Source organism: Apis florea, unplaced genomic scaffold (genome assembly GCF_048593485.1).
Source record: "Apis florea isolate Af1SG1 unplaced genomic scaffold, ASM4859348v1 contig_2272_pilon, whole genome shotgun sequence".
Classification (NCBI taxonomy): Eukaryota; Metazoa; Arthropoda; class Insecta; order Hymenoptera; family Apidae; genus Apis; species Apis florea.
Window position 1 is genome coordinate 1,810,491 of NW_028256549.1, and position 18,421 is coordinate 1,828,911.

Genomic DNA, 18,421 nt, shown 5'->3' on the forward strand with positions numbered 1-18,421 from the left:
ATTTAACACTCGTGCTCGTTTGGATTTACAAGAAGAAGAAGAAGATGAAGAAGAAGAAAAGGAAAGATACGTATGTTCTTTTTGTTCGAAACCGTGAAAATTTCTAGAAGGAATATCGATTCTTGTGAATCCAAAAACGAGACGAGGAACAACTATGTCTAGCGATCGCAACCACGATCAATATCAATGCAGATTTTTGTTAAAGTAAAGCTGTCCATTCAGTTCCACCTTTCGTCATCGAACATCGATTGCTCGCCAAATTCGTCATCGCCGCTCTTTCCGTTCATCGCCATATGATAATATATATATATATATATTTGTGAATCTTGCGGCATTCTGTAAAGCTTTCATGCAATTGTTGCATCTTTTTATGCAATGACACGCACACACGTATATATATATATATATATAAAACAAGTGCACCCAGTTCCAAGTGTATGGAAACAACGGCTATGTCTTTCTTTTTTATCAAGGCTAGAAACGAGAGAATGATAGAAAGAGCGAGAGAGGAGAGATAAAGAAAAAATTTTCCATTGTGTGTATGCGTGTGTAGATGTATATATATATATATATATATATATATATATATATATGGTGTGTGTGTGTATATCGATTCGTAGGAAGAGAAGAAGGAGGGAATATGAGAATAGACGGAGAAAAATTGGAATAGGAATAGGTGAAAATAGAAGTGAGAGGTGAAAGTCGAGAGAGAGAGAGAGAGAGAGAGTTGTTCCTTGACGAACATTTTATCTATCTATCTATCCATCTATCTGTAATTAAATATACATATATATATATATATATAAAAAAAAAAAAGTACGCTCGAGAATTGCGAGTATTCTTTGCACAATATCGCGACTCTCGAGAATCTTCTGCTCCGACACATCGTTTTAGAAAGAATTGAATGAATGGAATAAAATTCGAAAATTATCGCGTCTCTGCTCGACGCAGCTTTCCCACGATTTACGAGCGCATTACGAAGGGGAGAAAGAGGAGAAAGGAGAAAGATTTTCTTCTCGAGATGCGCAGAAAAGAACGAGCTGCGTGTACGTTAGCCGTGTGTTAGAGAGGCGTGTGTGTATGTGTGTGTGTGTGTGGTGTGTTTACGTACATGTGGGTCCGTGTGATTCGTCAGGACGCGGTTAAGACCTTGCACGTGCACGCCACTTCTCGTTTCGTTTCGTTTCGTTTCGTTTTTTCGGCGAATCCCGGCAAAAATCTCGAAAAAAACAAGTAAGAGCAGAGAAACAGAGAAAAGGAGAAAAAGAAAGGTTGCCATTGTCCGCGTGCAATTCCTTTTCGATTAATTATCTTCGACCAATTATTTTCGAGATCAGATCGAGTCGAGAGAGAGAGAGAGAGAGAGAGAGAGAGAGAGATTTGACGGAGAGAAAAAAAAAAATACGCGCGAAGTCGTGACCGCGCCCTAATGCTATGGGGGGTCTTACCAAGGGGCTGGCCAATATTATCCCTATCCTGCTGAGCACCGCTGGGAGCCGCTGCAACATCACAGACACCAAACAAAGAGACTTACTCACCAACGTTTCCACCAACCAAATTCTTACTAATCGTGTGTGTATGTGTGTGTGTGTGTGTGTGTGTGTGTGTAACAACGTGTTTTGTTCTTTCCCTTATCATCGCTTTTCTCTTTTTTTTTCTTTCTTTCTTTCTTTCTTTCTTTATTATTCTTTTACTCCTATTTCCTTGTTTTCTCTTGTTTTTTTCTCGAAGGGAACGACGTGGGGAGGACGTGGTTTCATATTTTTTTTCTCGCATCTTTTTTTCCCCTACTTTTCTTTTTCTCTATTTAGTTTCTCTATTGGCGTGATGAGATACGATGAGAATTTTTATCGAGAGGATACGTACGTTGATTTATCCGCGATCTTTTCTTTTCTTATTAGGGGAGGGAATTATTTTAAGATCGACTAAGATTAAGATCTGATAGACGCTTGGATTGTTGTCTGATTTTCTGTTTACGAATTTACGAACGCTCGCCAATTTACGAACCGCCTCTATTATCCACGATTTTAGAAGAGCTTTAAATAAAAAGTAAATCGTTAGCGTCCGATTTTTCATTGGATCGAATCGAAATAGATGAGAAATTAGTTCAAAATTTTTTAACCAACGTCAATTAGACATCGAGTAGATAGTTGATGTTTTAAAAAATTGAAGGGATGATTCTTTATAACAAATTATAATGGACCATTGCAATCGAAAATCACGAGTGAAACTTGAAACTCTTTTCGCGTAAAAAAGAAAAAGTGAAAAGAAGCTAAAAAATTGTGTCACGAAAATCCACTCGGGAGATAGAGGAAGCCGCGCTCTTGAAATCGCTTTTTGTTTTATCCCGATATCTCAATCGGTTGCCGAGATATAAAGACTCGAAGCCTTCATGCTGTTCGAATATAGCGCAGAAATTACGAATGAACTCGCGACCCAGTGACCTATATTTTTTTCTGGAATTGCGTTTTTCCAGGAATCTGGAGTTTGGATCGGTTAAACGAGATGCGAGATTCGAGTAAACGTCAAGGATGGGAATAGTAGAGACGATTAAAAATTACCGTTTCCTTTACACGACGATATCTCGGAAATCGAAAGTCATATCGGTATAAATCAAGAAGCGTTTTAAAGAGGAAGATTCTGCGCTTCTAACGATCTCTCATTCGTTGACCGGAAGCCGCTATCTTCGAAATTATAGCGGTTCAAAGTTTTCCTAATGTTTAATAGAATTTAAAATTAAATGGTTAAAAATTATCTTTTCTTCGCGCGATAATATCTCGGGAACTGAAAGTCATATTAAGATAAATCGAAAAATGTTTTAAAGAGGAAGACTCCGCGCTTCTAATGATCTTTCATTTATTGGCGTGACTTCATTATCTTCAAAGTTATAACGGTTCAAAGTTTTCCTAATTTTAATCGTAAGTTTTAATTGAATTTTTAAGAAAACTCAATTCTCTTCATCTCTTCAATTTTTCTACAAATATAGCGAAACATCGTAAACGCGCGTACACGCGAAGAAAAAGAAAAATGTTCAACGTACATTACTTCGTTAAAGTAAGTGACGACGAGGATGAGCGGAAGTTCAACCGAGAAAGAAAAATATGGAACGCTGTTGCCAAGGAATGAAAAATGTGAGAATTAAAGAGATCAGAAAATAGGGAAGAGATCATATATCATGTAAAAAAGAGCAAGAGAGGGCCAAAAGAGAGCGTGTGAAATTGTTGGAGACATGCTGCCTCGATCGTATCTCGACGAGAGTACGAAAGATTCGCGAAAAATCGTTCGATAATATCCTTTCTTCGTTGAAAATATCTCTTTCAAATATTTTTCGATGCAATTTTGTTGTTCGTTCGTTTCGATTTTCCGAGAAAATTTTTCGTACCATTGAACGTGTGTTAACCAATACACGAATTTCGTCGATCGTATTGCGAGATTGGGAAGGGGAATAACACAAGACGTAAAATCTCTTCGTATATATATATTTTTTTTTGAAGAAAGAGACAAAGAAACTATATGTGTACGTGTGTATGTGTATATATATATAGAGACATAGGCGTAAAGTTTCGAGAGATGCAGCGAAGTAACAAACCATACCATCGTGTCTTGTGCAAATGTTCACGAGAATCACATGTGCGAGATCAACGCGATGTAAACGCGATAATAAAAACAAAAATTTATTTTTCAGCGATTACTCGATATATGTATGTATACTATTTAACGCGAATATATATCTTAAAACATCGATTCTACATCTGAAAACTGAAACGTTTTTAAATGATTCGATTCGAGGATAAAAGGATCCGATTTTCCCATGAAATTTTTCTATATATTTATTTATTTATTTATTGCGTTTACATTGGATTATGTTTTTTTTACTATCTATTTTCTTCTTCTTGTGTGTGTGTGTGTGTGTGTGTGTTATCTCATTGATTTTTTCGAAGATAAATAACGATACTTCGAAAATAATTACACATGTTCTCGCATCCCATTTCCCTTTAAAAATGGAAAAAGTCGTGTAGATTCAAAGAAAATTCTTTCTTTTCGACAATCGTCTGAAAATAATCGACGAATAATTGTCACAAGTAAAAATCATTCAAATGATCTTTTCCATCCTTAGAGAGAGAAAGAGAGAGAGAATAGAATTCGACATCAAAATTTTTCATCGTCCACTTTTAAAGCGCGTTGTACACACGGCGAGGCGAGACATTTCGAAAACAAACAGAGTGGCGATCGAAAAGATGAGGCTCTCGAGGGAGAAAATTTCATTTGAGAGAGAGAGAGAGAGAAAGCGTGAGAGAAGTGCAAGCAAACAAAAAAACGCTACTCACATTCATCATTCTATCTTTCTCAATTTGCTCACACTTCTCGTGTTCGCACGAAAGAACACAGTTTCCTCGATCTCACGATATATTATTAATCGAAACACGGATGAAAAGATGCTCTGTGGATCGACTTATTGCGAGTGTCGTATAAATGTGTGCGTGTAAAATGTCGTCTGTGTCCATGGCTATAAGAATAAAAAGAAAAAAATGTCCTACCAGCGACCTCTACTCTCGAGAAACGTAAATAACCAAGGATTTCGCGCACGGCCAATTTCCCAACGGTCGCTTATCCCCTCCCCATCACCTATCCGAGGGGATCCTCCCCTCTCGACCAAGCGTCTTGGAGGAGAAATCCCTCGCGCCCCACTTTCGGAACGCGGTTGTCCAACACGATTGAGTGTTTCTTCCAAACGGGGGAGGGTGGGAATGGGGAAGGGAGGGGAGGAGAAAGATGATATTTCTTTTATTTATTTCTCGCAGCCGATCGCTTCGATTCTTCGCGGGATCGCGAAATCGAGAACGAGATCGAGCTTTTCGAAGAGCTTTTGGTTTCGCGACAATTTATTATTATTATTATTATTATTATTATTTTTATTGGTATGCTATGAGTGTGATAAGAAGGATATACAATGTATTAGAAACGAACGTTAAAAAAAAAGAACGATAGAAAGCGACTTCGTGATCGAAGAATTCGTGGTGTAACGAATCGAATAGTTATAACAAAATATAATAATAATACAAAAAAAAAAAAAAAGAAAAAAAAAGGGGGATATATTGAAAAAGAGCACGCGACAACAACTAAAATATAGAAGAGGGAGGAAGAGAGATAATGAGTGAAAATAAAGAAGATAGTGGGGCAAGACTACAGATGCGATAAAAAACAAGATGCGATGGAGAAACAAGAATCGAAAACGAGTAATGGAACGAATAATGAACAACTGAAGATAAAGAAGAGAAAAAAAAGAGGGGGACGAGGGGAAGAGAGACAACGAACAGTCGTGATCGAGGGATGTGAGAAAACAACAAATAGTATATAACAGGAGTATATAACGCATAAAAAAGACGGAAAAAATGTAATAAGAATCGAAGAAGCGAAGACTCTTTTGAGACTCGAAGGCAATGAAGCGTCGCTCGATCAAATCGTATTATTATAATAGAACAAGAAGAAGGTGGAAAAAGAGACAAAGACATAGAAAGAGAGAGAAAGAGAGAGAGAGAGGGAAAAAATATACGTATATTAGAAAAAAAAAAAGAGGGGAAAAAGAGAAAGAGAGAGAAAAAAAAAGAGAAATGAAAAAAAGAAAAGAAACGATACACTAATATAAGAGGTAGACAAAAACGTATATATATATATATAGAAGTGTAATTATAGAATAAAGAATAATAAATACGCGCGTGGTGTCGTTCACGTTACGTGGACGACATCACGAGCGCACGTCGGTGTGCAAAAGTACCTGGGTGACAGGATTCTCCCCGGGGCGATAGACGACATTGTGCATCGGCCGTTTACGGCCAACGTAGTTCACGCAAACGAATTCGAGCAGGCTGGCGTAGATGAAGCACATACACACGCCGTCCCACACGTTCATGGCAGTTAGGTTTGACACGACGGGCAGCGTAGAGCGGAAACCGTTCGATGTCGTGAAGAAGTTGAGCATCGTCGTCACACCTGCGAACACAATCCTTTTCATCCCTTCTCCTTTCCTTTTCCTCCATCCTTTCAAAATTAACAATATATATATATATATATATATAAAATTATCGATTTTCAGAGAAGATTGCTCTCTTTCTGGAAAATAGTTGCTGCATTTGCTGTTGCTTAAGAGGAGGAACGTTCTTCTTTCGTGGCTTGGTTCACGGAGAAGTGGAGATTAAAGTGGATGTAGAAATTTTGGATGGCATCTATCTAATCTAAGCGTCTATCTAATCTAAAGTGTAGTCTTTGGCTAGTGTTCGGAATAATCTGTCTCGACTTTAACGAGAAATTATCTGGAGAGCATGCACAAGTGATTTTCTCACTTCGACTTTCTTACTCATTGCCTTTTTTTCATCTTCGAAACCAAACTTACCGGAAATAGAATAACGAAAATTTTCTGAGCAAACAGCAAACGCATATTTTTTTTTTTTTTTAAGTTTTTAAGTTCTCTCGTCTATGAAATTATACTTTAAAATTTGAAGGAAAAAAAAAAAAAAGGAAGAGATAAAAAGCGCTTACCGATCATTACTCGCGCCGGTACCGCATTCCACTCAAGCCAGAATGTAATGAACGAGCTGGTCACCAAAATAATACCCGGGATGAAGACTGTTGTGAAGTAGAAGGCACGATCTCGTGTAAAAATCAGATCCACCTTCAGGCAGCTGTAGTTACCTATATACGTGCGTTACACATTCACATTACGTGTCTATTTGTTTTTTGGCGAATGGCGAAACGCGGACAGCGAGCAATTACAGATCATACGATCGAGCTGAACAAGCGATTACGTGTGATTATCCTTTCAAACTTATGATGTAACGATATAAACTTGGTCGATCGATAAGATCAATGCAAATGCTTTTCGGGTTATCGATTTCGATATTCCTACGTTCTTTTCTTTTTCTTTTTTTTCTTTCTTTCTTTCTTCCTTTATCTTTCGGCCTTTTATTTTACTTCTATCTTTTTTTTTTCCGTTTGAAAAGATTTGTCGAATTTCGCATCGCGATTTCTTCGAGATTTTCCTCTTCGCGTATCTTTCTTGGCTCGACTCTCAAATACAGATTTTCTTTCTTTCTTTTTTTTTTTTTACTAGCAAGTAGGCTGATATTCGTGGCTCTCCTTCGGAGAAGTCAGCTTCTGACGGGGAGAAATTAAATGACAGAGAGAGAGAGAGAGAGAGAGAGAGGAGAGAGAAGAGAGAAAAAAAAACGAAAGGAAAAGGTCGCTGTCGTGTCGCCAATCTTCCGCAACGAAGCTCCACATTCGCGAAAGCGTTTCAAGCCGAGCTAGATATTAACGCGTGAATGTTTAACAGGATGAAAGTTTTTTTCGAGGTATATTGGGAAACGTATGATGAATCGAGGGAAGTAGTTAACATCCAAGTTTCCAAAATAAAATGGAATGGAATTAATTAAGAAGGGGATGGATAAAAAAATTGATAAAAAAACAAAACGTGCGTTACAAGAGAATTGTTGAAATTGTATTTTCGTATACGATCGTATTGATCGAGGTTTATTAATCGAAGGGAGAGGATTCGATTTATAAAGAAAAGATATATCGTATGTGATGTGCGAGTCGATTCTCGTCGATTGAAATTCGACAGTTGGATACTGTTTCTTTTCCTTCTTCATTTTCGTGAAGAGGAAAAAAAAAAAAAAAAGAAAAGAAAAGAAAGAAAAAAGAAAAGAAAAAAAAAGGGGGAATATAACGAAGCAGAAGCGAAGCATATAGGCTAAAATGATTGAAACAAATTTTCGAATCACGTCCAAACAAATGATGGTCGTACTCGAAAACTAAACGACGTGGGGTCGACTAATACGACTTACAATTACGGTTCAAATAATACTAATAATCCGTCGTTCTAAAGCAACGATCTTCATCGTCAAGCGATTAAATGCTCGAATCGAATCAAATCTTTGCTATAAACCAAATAAATCTCGAGTTTTCTCGGGTACACGCTTTTAATCGCTTGACAAAGTCGTGGGTGGTACGAGGATCCTTTTACCCTTTGCATATCCACAACAGATCTACTTTTTCTCTTCAATTTGGAAATTTTATGCAAAAAAATCCACATCCGATTTTCGAAAAGATCGAAATATTACTCGAGTTCTTCAATTCTATAAACAATTATTTAAGAATTTGAGAATAAAAAAAAAAAAAAATTCTCGAATGTCAGAGAACGATTCTTTTTCCCTCATTCAACTCGACGAAAAATATATATTTTATTTATATTTATTATATTATATTTTTATTATATTTTTTTTCCCCCGATAATTTTTTTTTATTCTCAAGTTAATTTCAAATCACCTCCCTATTTTTCCGTCCAACCAAAGGATAAAAGCATCGCGAGTACTGTCGACTAACAATGGTGTAACATCGGATCTATTAATTTGGATATCGATTGTCTCCGCAAATTCCTCTATCGTGGACAGTTTGTACATTATTTTCCTCTATATATTTTCATATATTTTACATTTAATATGATAATAATAATAATAATAATAATAATAATAGTAATAGTAATAATAATAGTAGTAATAATAATAATAATAATAATAATAATAAAATAATATTTACAGATTAATACAGTTTGCTTAATCCTGTCCATGGAAGAGGATGATTTGGGAAGCAGCAACTCTGAGTATCTAAGCCTATCTCATGAGTTGGTAAGCTTGGTCCTGTCTCTCCCTTCCTTTCACATCTTATCTAAACGTTCTTTCTCACGCGTTCTTTTTTTTTTTTTTTTTTACTCTTTAAATATTTTTTTCTTTCTCTTTTTTTTTTTTTCTATAAGAAATACCGAAGGGGAGGATTTTACCTTGCTCCTCAAATCTGCGCTGGCACAGCGAACACTTTGAGTCCCCAAACTCATCGAACTCGTCCTCGTAGTCGACCATGATCTGTCCGTCAGCTGCAACAGAACAGCCCACGATCTTCCTTCCTCTCTTCTTTTTCTATCTTTTAATTTGTTTTTTTTTTTTTTTTTTTTAATTTTTCTTTCTCCTGTTTTCTATTTGTTTTTTTTTTTTTTGATTGGTTTCTGTATTAATATATATTTTTTTTTTTTATGTTATTATCGCTGTTACATCTTGCTGTCGAGGGGACGGATAAATCTTGATCTCAATACGATCTCTCATTTTCTACTTATTCTTCCGATCGATTTCAAAAATTTCAGAAAGGAATTTTAAGAATAACGTTAAGAGTAAAATTGGAAAATGACGAATAAATCGAAAAAATTCGTTCTTTTTTTTCCGACCGTGCGAAAAGTGAGCCGCACTTGCGTGTGAATGTAAAACGAAAAAAAATACTTGTGTACAGGCTTAACGAGATTTGACGCTATAAAGCTCGGTCGAATCGATTTTAAAAATTAAAAATCCGCGTATTCGAGCATTCGTACGCTCGAAGATGAGAGAGAGAGAAAGAAAGAAAAAGAGAGAGACAGAGACAGAGAGAGACATGAATCGTCGCCATTTCGATTATCGATCGAGTTTTATCGGTCGAGTCTCGGGTATTCGATCCGCGACACGAATTGAAGCTGCGACAAGGAGAGAAAACGGGCGGTGTGTACACACGAGAAAGAAAGGTTGTCGAGTCGAGCAAAAATCCTTGGCAAGATCTATCCGTCCTCTACCACCACACGCCCGATTATAACCTCGTCGTTTTTTTTTCTTTTTTTTTTTTTTTTTTCTTCTTATTCTTCTTTTTTTATCTCTATCTATCAATTTTGGCACGGAACTCGAACACGAATGTATCCGAATTGAAACGAGCACAGAGGAAATTTAATCGTTGGGCTAACTAGACCAAGCATTACCCGCATACCGCCATGGTTCATCCTTTCAGGGTAAAGGAACGAAACGCGGAGATATATAATGTATATACAAATATATATTTAATCGTTTTCATCTATATTGCAATATATATATATATCCCTGTCCAATCTCATCAGTGACCAGTTTCTTTTTCTCAATTACGTATCGACATTTGTCTGGGGAGGAGTGGAGGGGGGGAGCAGAGAATAAAGAGAAAGACACACGCTCTGCCTCTCTGCGAGAAACCTGAAAACGAAAACGATCTTTCACCTTGTTCTTTCTTTTTTCACGTGTTAATTCGATTAGATTATATATATATATATATTTTTTTTTTCTCTCTCTTCGGATCAAAAGTGAAAAGAAGTGAATCTCACTCTCGCAAAGCTGCAAAAAGATCATCATCATCATTATTCTTATCTTTTTTTTTTTTCTCTCTCTTTCCGCTAGCTGCGAAAGCTGTTCAAAGAGCTTAATAAGCGGTCAAAAGAAACAATTCAACAGCTCAAACAAGATATTTCATATATATATATATTCATATATATATATATATAAAATTTGTTAATAATAAATTAATAACTAAGTAGCGTGGAATAGTACGTTCACTTTTTCTCTAATACATTCTTCTATAAATATATATATATATATATAAAATATGAAAAAAAAAAACAGACTCTACACTTTCAAATTTTTAATTCAAACCATAATAATCAATCGTTTCATCAAATCGATCGATCGATCACACTTGTCCCGGCAAAGCGACGAGAGAGATTCGCGTCTACTTGTTGCACAATTTGCCTTAAAAAAAAAAAAAAAGAATAATAATTCTAACTCGCGACAACACGACGCGATGCGAGGAGCAGAGAGCTTAGAGGGGGAGGAGGGGAGGGGAGTGGGCAGGAGGGGAAGGAAGAAATGATGGCGTTGAGAGGGCATCGATGATGATAATAATAATAATAATAACAACAACAACAATAATAATAGCAATAAGAATAATAATAATATCAGGTCACTGAAAAAAACTGAGAGACTGACCTAACCCCAAAAGCAAACCACGGCGGGCTCGGTTGTAAAGCGAGACAGGAACCAAGGTTGCCAATATGCAATTTTCTAGAGGATTGTAATAATTATCTAGATAAGTATATATATATATATACACATACACACACACACACATATATATATATATATACATCTAAATATATAAAGATATATATATATACATACATATATATACATCTGTATATACACACGTAGAGAAAGAGAAAGAAGACATGTGTAATATACATATAAGAAACGTATCTACGTATCTACGTATCAACAAGAAACAAGAATTAAGGAACGAAAGTTATTATTTTTTTTTTCTCTTTTCTTTTTGATGTAGTTTCTGCTAGATCGCATGCAGAGTTTTTCTTTTTTTTTTTTTCTTCCCGATCTTTTTCTCCGTGTACTCCTCAACGCGTGTATGTATGACGGATGGTGGATAAAAGATGGATAAAGCGTAAATCGTTCGCGGTTCCTCAGTTACCGACGTTCCTCTTTTTCTTTAATTCTAGATTAACCGATTAATTTCTAGCCTACTAGTAAAGAATAGAAAGCGAATAGAAAACGATTTCACCAAGCATCCTATCGAGGGTGCGAATATATATATATGTATATATTACGTTTGATCAATTACTGTGAATGACTGACTCGTTTAAAAGAGTCTAAAAAAAAAAAAAAAAACTCGCACCCTTTTCTTTTCGAACGCGCGTCGCCGAGGTCGATGCGGTGCAAGATAAGAATCAAGCAATATCGAAAAAGTGGCAAAAGTTACATCGATGAGTGTGCTAGGCGCATGCATTGCAAACTTACCTGCTGTGCTGTGTGGATGGATTTCAAAAAACGAATAATATATCGCGCCTCGAAATCGAGGGGCCAATGTTATTTATTTATTTCTTTATTTATTATTTACACCGTTGAGAGAGAGAGAGAGAGAGAGAGAGAGAGAGAGAGAGTGTGAGATGCGAAGAGAGGATAGAGAAATGAACTGGCAACAAAGAATTGGAACGCGAGAAAGAAAAATAATCGTTACATAGAAAAGGATCGAGAAAAAGAAAAAACGAGAGACAGACGAGTAGAGAAAATTTCAAATCCCTTGCGAGAAGGGGAAGGATTCGCGCGATCGAATCCTGATCAAACAAAGACGATGTTAAAGGGATAGATAGATAGATAGATTGGAGAAAGATGAATAATGTTCAGGAATTTTCTTCAGGAATTCATTCAACCTGTTCGTTCAAATAATTCCCTTTTAAACGATATTTTCCAAAGAGGTTTCATCTTAAAGAGGAATGGAATTGGAGTACAGAACGCTACTTTCACCTTTTCATTTCTCATTCGATTTTCACCATCATCTTCTCTCGACAAGTTCTCTAATATAGCAGAAAAAAAAAAAAACTATCTGTACAAAGTTCAGAGATCGATCGAACCGTCCCGAAAGTTTCCTCCAAATTTCCTTATTTTGTAACGAATAAAAATCTCCATCTCTATTTTATAATCGCAACGCATATAGAAAATTAATCGTAGACGCTAAGTCGTAGTTGATAGTCCAAGTTGTGCAACTTTCGAGATGACCCAACCAACGAGAAATATTGGCAGTCGGTGATCGACTAATCAGTCACCGAGTATAAAATAGACAATGAAAAAAAAAAAAAAAAAAAAAAAAAAGTTGAACTCGAGTATATTCGAGTGCGTATACAAGCGACACTAAAATCGTTTTCGTGGGCTAACGAAATGGCCGTGTTCGGTGCATTGCAACACAGTACAAAAGCGTGTCGTTTAAAAGGATGCAATAAAAATCATCAAAAAAAAGAGAGAATCGATAACGAGAATAGAAAATGATTATATATATAATTTCGACGGTATTTTTCTTTCTTTTTCATCTTATCCAATTGTATTTCTCGACGATAGACCCCCTAACGATGAGTAGTTGTAACAATATCGTATATCATCGTACAGTTGAAACAGCTTTTTTTTTTTTTCAACGGAATTGAAAAACGGAATCTTCGAAAAACACGACTGTCAAAACTGAACGGTGATACTCGAGAAAATATTTTCAACAATCATTTTGCCTTTACACAATCTTCGAACGATCTAACCTCATTTTCTCTTATTAATTAATTAATTAATTATTCACCTATTCCTTCCTTCCTCGAACGAACCGTTTACCCTACAACTCACCTCTCCAGCTTACTTTGATCGGACACGTGATTGTCTGGTTCTTAATGAGGTATGCGTTCAACGACGTTAGACTAGGACTCTTCCGCAACGTGCCCTCGTCATTCTTCCACACGTACGTGATCGCCGTTTGTTCGTACGATACTGAAAATAAAAAGATGAAGGATTATCGATTATTAATTTAAAACGATAAGAAAAAAGTATATATACATTTTTATATATATATATATATCTGTGCGTTCACTTACTGCTCTCGATCGCAAATGAACACAGTGGGTCATCGAAGGGGAAGATATTGAGTCTACCCTGGCAGGACAGGATGAGATGACGCCTGTGAAGTCGAGACAAAATTTTTAACAACGTTCTACATTACCGACACATCGTTCAACGTAAAAATAAGTAAATAATTAAAAATGAAAATAAATCGTATCCTCGAATTACAGAACGTGTTAAAAAAAAAAAAAACGAGTAAAACGATACCTCATAAGATAGTTGACCGTGCCGTTGCGATATATACGTAGGGCGAAGTGAACTGGTATGAGCGGGTCCTTGAAGTCTCCGTGCATTATGAAGTACGTGTCCGGCAACCAGATGTCATCGTAATGATGAATCGCGTTCAAGAATTCATATTGCGACCGGTTGCTGTATCGTAATCGCGGGTCGTACCATTGTTGTTGCAGCAAGAACTCCACCTCGTATTTCTGTCGATATAAAAACAATAAGGGGGGGATAAATCGTTTATAAATTCGTTTCAACGGTTCCGGTGCACCTCTCGTGTGTCCTAACGATGTAAAAATGTGTCGATCGTTGCGAGCATAGACGCGGGATGAAGTGTTTATCGAGAGAAAAATGTTCAATTACCAAACTGGACTCGTCCGGGGAAGCCAAACTTAGCAACAGCACGCTCACGTTCACGGTCAAGGTTCCTGGAACACAGTGCACCATTGAAATTAAAGTTCACCAGGCGATCTGCTGGTTCGAAGCGGTTCATCAAGAAGAGCACGCTAATTCGAAAGAAAACATTCTTCGGAGGGGAGACATCTCGCGTCGGGAAAGGAATAATTAGAATTAACTTTTTCCAAATTAAAGAAATCATTTGCAAATATCGATATTTATCGGTCGCGAGATTTTCGATTATGAGTAAACTTTTGGAATAAAAGTTTCAATTTTTTAAATTTTCGGTTTAAACTCGACATCTCGATACCGCAATACTTAAAATTTGCTTTGAAATGAAACCACCACTATTTGAAAGGAATGCACAATTTTCAAGTTGAGGTTGAGAATCTATTATTTAAATGTAGAAAATAACCAGTAGAACGTTACAAGACTGCGCATGACGATGTTCTGACAAATTACGTACTTCGTATCTCGACGTTTCTGATTGGTCGATTTGATAGACCAATCACAAACTTCGAAACTTTTATTTCGAAAGAACACGGTTCACACTCGAAAACCGGAACGACATATCGATTTAATTTGTTTGAAGCAGTGGCAAAAAGCAACAAAGAAAAAATAATCTCGATTCTTTCCCTGACTCGAGCGAGTGTGATTTCTAAAAGTACAAATCACGTGGTCGATCAACATGTAGTATTTATCCGACCAATTAAACTCGAACTCAAAAATTAACATATTTTCTTTTCTCTCTCTACGCGAGCGTAAGCCAGATTGCTGTTATTGCGTAAGCGTAATTAGAGCCATGCTGTGCACATGCCGCGACTAAATTCATGTTTCTGTATTTCGTGTGAAAAGCACGCAAACTCGGAGAGTTAGGACTCGAAGAACCGGTCGTCGAAGAGGCGCGACACAACGATGTGACGTTCGATCGAGAAAGAGGATCGCTCGCAACGGATAACGGAAACGGGAAACGGAAACGGAGATGGGATTGGGGACGGAGAGGCGGAAACGATATCGTTGATCGTTGCTGCGATGCTCGAACTGCGCGTTTCAATTTAGCTTAGCCACGTCTGATCGATAATGTAGAATTCGTGAAGTATCCTTCGAGCGAAACGGCCAATTAGCACGTGTGTCACGTGTCTAACGAGTCCCAACCACCGATTCGATAATTTGCCAACACATTCAACTACGAAAAAGAAAGATACGTGAGAGACCGCGAGTGTGTACATGTATGTGTGTGTGTGTGTGTGTATGTGTGTATGTATGTGTGTCTATTTAAAGTACGCCGATGTGTGAGATATACGGTGGGTGGAAATATGGAACAAGGATGGAATTATAGTGATTATTCAGAAATCGTATCGACGATCGAGGAACAGTCTGTTGGCACCAGCTATCTTTTCGTCGCCTCGCACCGAATTTACGAAAAATCTTACGAGGAAACATTCGTCTGACCTGATTTTAATGAAAGTCCGTAATATGTCCATGATATGAATTATTATTATTCCTTTCTTTTTTTTTTTTTTCAATCAAATCTTCGATCCTTTGAACAATTTCTCTTGGAAATACTTTTCTTTTCAACGAGGGTAGAGATTAAAAAAAAAAAAAATACTGACGTTAAAAAATAGAATATTTAAACGAATTGCTGAAGCTATATAATGTATAACGTTACTGCATATTCGCAAAGTTTCGTGTAAATTAGAATTATCCTCGCTTTCGATAAAATGATGCTCATTGTGCGATACAAAGACTCGTACGAAGATTTTCGCGATTGATCGAAATCTAACTTTTCAGCTATGGCTATAAATCTTAATTCTGCTTTCGAAATATTATATTCGCACATTTCGATTACGCTGTATGAAAAATAGAAAAAAAAAAAAACAAAAAAAAAAACGAAATCGATCGACGCGTAGCGAACACAAAAGCTAGTTTTTTTGATAATAACCGATATGTGTATGTGTATGTGTGTGTATCATTATGCCGACGAACGAGCATTAATCGGTGGGGCACATCGAACACGAACTGGACTAAAGAAAATAACGTTGGATACGTTGTGTATCTTGCGATCGGTAAGCACAGTTTTTACGTCCTTTTAACACGAATGTCTCGTTTCGAGTTTCGCGACTACCAACCATGTTTTGCTTTTTTTTTTTCTTTTTTTTTTTTCTACATTCGAATTTCTCATGCTGTTCGATTCTCGCGATAGAAAGGATACGAACACGTTTGACAGTGAAACTCTCGCGAGTTTATATTTTTCCGTGGATTCGAGAGAGCCAAGAATAGAAATTACCATTCTCGATGTAGTGATCCAATGCGAAAATTATCGATATCCTTTCATTTTGCAAAAAAAATAGAATTATTTTTCGTCGAGATATTTGTCGATAAGTTCCATTTTTTTAGAATGATCATAAATCAATAGACAGTCGAGTCGAGAGAGAGTGGAAATTATCGATAATCATTTTCAATGTAGCGTCAATTGCAAAAACACTTTGTTGAAGTTATATTTTTCACCCATAGATATTGTGCTCAGATTGTTTTTTTTTTTTTTTTCAGATTAATTATCGATAACTTCTACTATTCTTGAGAATTTATCTGTCACCGCTTTATCATCACCGTCGTGAAAATATTTTTATAAATATTACCTTTTACTATGTTCAAAGCAAAAATTAAACCGATAAACACTCCGTTGGAGTTATTTCTTTCATCAATGGATAAGCTGGAGAATAATTATCGGTAATTTCCATTCTTGAGGATTATTCGTCACCAGTGGATAACCGCGTCGAGAGTGGGAATTATCGATAATCACTTTCAGCGCGAAAAAAAAATATTCCGGAGAATTATTTTTGCATGGATGAATTCAAAGTTGAGAGCAAAAACACAATAGTCAAGTCGCAGTGAACGCGACGAGATAAGCAAGCGGTTTTAACCGCCTCTCTCCCCCCTACCCCCCACTCTCAACGCAGTGTCCATTTGCAAAAGATACGTGTACGCTCTCGAGAACGACTCTTGAGAATTTCACTCTCAAATGGATTCACACTCAACAATGTTGATTGAACAGAATTCTGTCCCGTATATTTTCAGTCGAGTATATTCTGATATTGTGCGTGTGTTTTTAAAATCAAATAATGGAAGGTTTAGGTCGAACAACCTTTTTATATCTTTACGCTCGGATCGTTCGGATCTCGAACCATCCGTTCAAGATCCGACCCATTTAACCTCTCGAGCAAGAGGACCGAACTCGAGTCTCTCCTTTTTTTTTTTTTTTTTTTTTTTTTTCTCTCCTTTCTTTCAAACGCGAAACCAAGAACCAAAATAAGCATTCAAAGAGCAAGAACCCTTCTTTCTCACGGGAGTATCGAGAACGGAAGTAACATAATCCCGATAAAAAATCGATCGACCTATAAACCCTCGTACGAAAATTCGACTTGCAACCCATTCAAGATTTATATCGATGATATTTTTTTTTCGATCGACGTACACTAGATTCGTTCACTTCGATTAAATAATACGGTAAAAGTTGAATCGACAGGAGGATTACGTTCTTAATATCGTTACACACTGTGCAAATTTCCCTCGACAGATCGAAAAATTCATGGAAATTTTTATTTTAATTTTTTCTTTTTTTCTCCTTTATTTTTTTTTATTCTACGTTTGACGAAATACGAAAGCTCAAAAATGATTCACTGGATCGTCAAAATTTAATGGGTATAAAATGAAATGGACAATCATTTTATCTTTATCGGTTTTAAAAATCGATGGATAAAACACGACGAACAACATTAAATAACAAACAACGAACTACAAAGGGAATTTATTTCTCTGTTTGGTTAGAATTAAATCAGGATCGAATTTCAATTCGAAATAAAAAAATAAAAAAATACAAACATTCAAAAGAGACGTTCGATCAGAATTACATATCATTCCATAAATCCTCCTCCTTTTAAATCGTTCAACTTTTACCGCACATCAAAGAACAAGTAGAAGAAAAAGAAGAAGAAAAAGCAAGTACATATATAATATCCGCGCGAAGAAACTGAATGGGTCGGGTCGTATATGAAAGAATCGTGGTGGTTCTTAATTATTTCTCTAGACGAGATTACGAGAGAAGTAAAAGCAGAAAAGGACGGACCGCGAAGGTGGGTGCGAAGGTGTTGGTGCGACGTGTAGTGGTTATTGTTCTGGTTCTTGTACTGGTTCTTGGGGTCGTTAGAGGAGGTCGACGACCGGTTCGACAGGCCGGTGGCGTCACCAGGCCATCGCATTCCGCAGCAGAAATCCGCATCTGTAACACCCAACAACCCTTGCCCACGTCTCATCCTTTTTCTATCTTCATCAATCTAACTGTTCGATCCTGTGCTCGTTGTCTACTCGTTCTTCTTTCGGTTTTTTTTTTTTTTTTTACATTATTTCATCATTTTGTTGCACAATTGCGATGCAACAACTAATAACGCGATAACGCATAGAAATAATAACAAGAACAAAAGAAATTCAAG

At 36.6% G+C, this 18,421-nt stretch overlaps 1 protein-coding gene across 26 annotated transcripts in view; it reads right to left on the reverse strand.

The window, feature by feature from the left end:
* pHCl-1 (pH-sensitive chloride channel 1) overlaps positions 1-18,421 on the reverse strand; it is a 79,757-nt gene that overhangs the window by 22,333 nt on the left and 39,003 nt on the right. For 6 of the 26 annotated variants that reach the window (XM_086902630.1, XM_086902620.1, XM_086902619.1 and 3 more), the window contains exons 5-12: positions 13,899-13,963; positions 13,518-13,738; positions 13,286-13,368; positions 13,041-13,181; positions 8,834-8,926; positions 6,538-6,690; positions 5,777-5,991; positions 1,449-1,499 (exon numbers count right to left, since the gene is read on the reverse strand). In XM_086902630.1, coding sequence (XP_086758756.1) covers positions 1,449-1,499; positions 5,777-5,991; positions 6,538-6,690; positions 8,834-8,926; positions 13,041-13,181; positions 13,286-13,368; positions 13,518-13,738; positions 13,899-13,963 — 1,022 coding nt within the window. Of the gene's footprint in view, positions 1-1,448; positions 1,500-5,776; positions 5,992-6,537; positions 6,691-8,833; positions 8,927-13,040; positions 13,182-13,285; positions 13,369-13,517; positions 13,739-13,898; positions 13,964-18,057; positions 18,211-18,421 lie in introns of all 26 variants that reach the window. The other 20 variants (XM_086902633.1, XM_086902634.1, XM_086902624.1 and 17 more) reach the window with 6 other exon arrangements.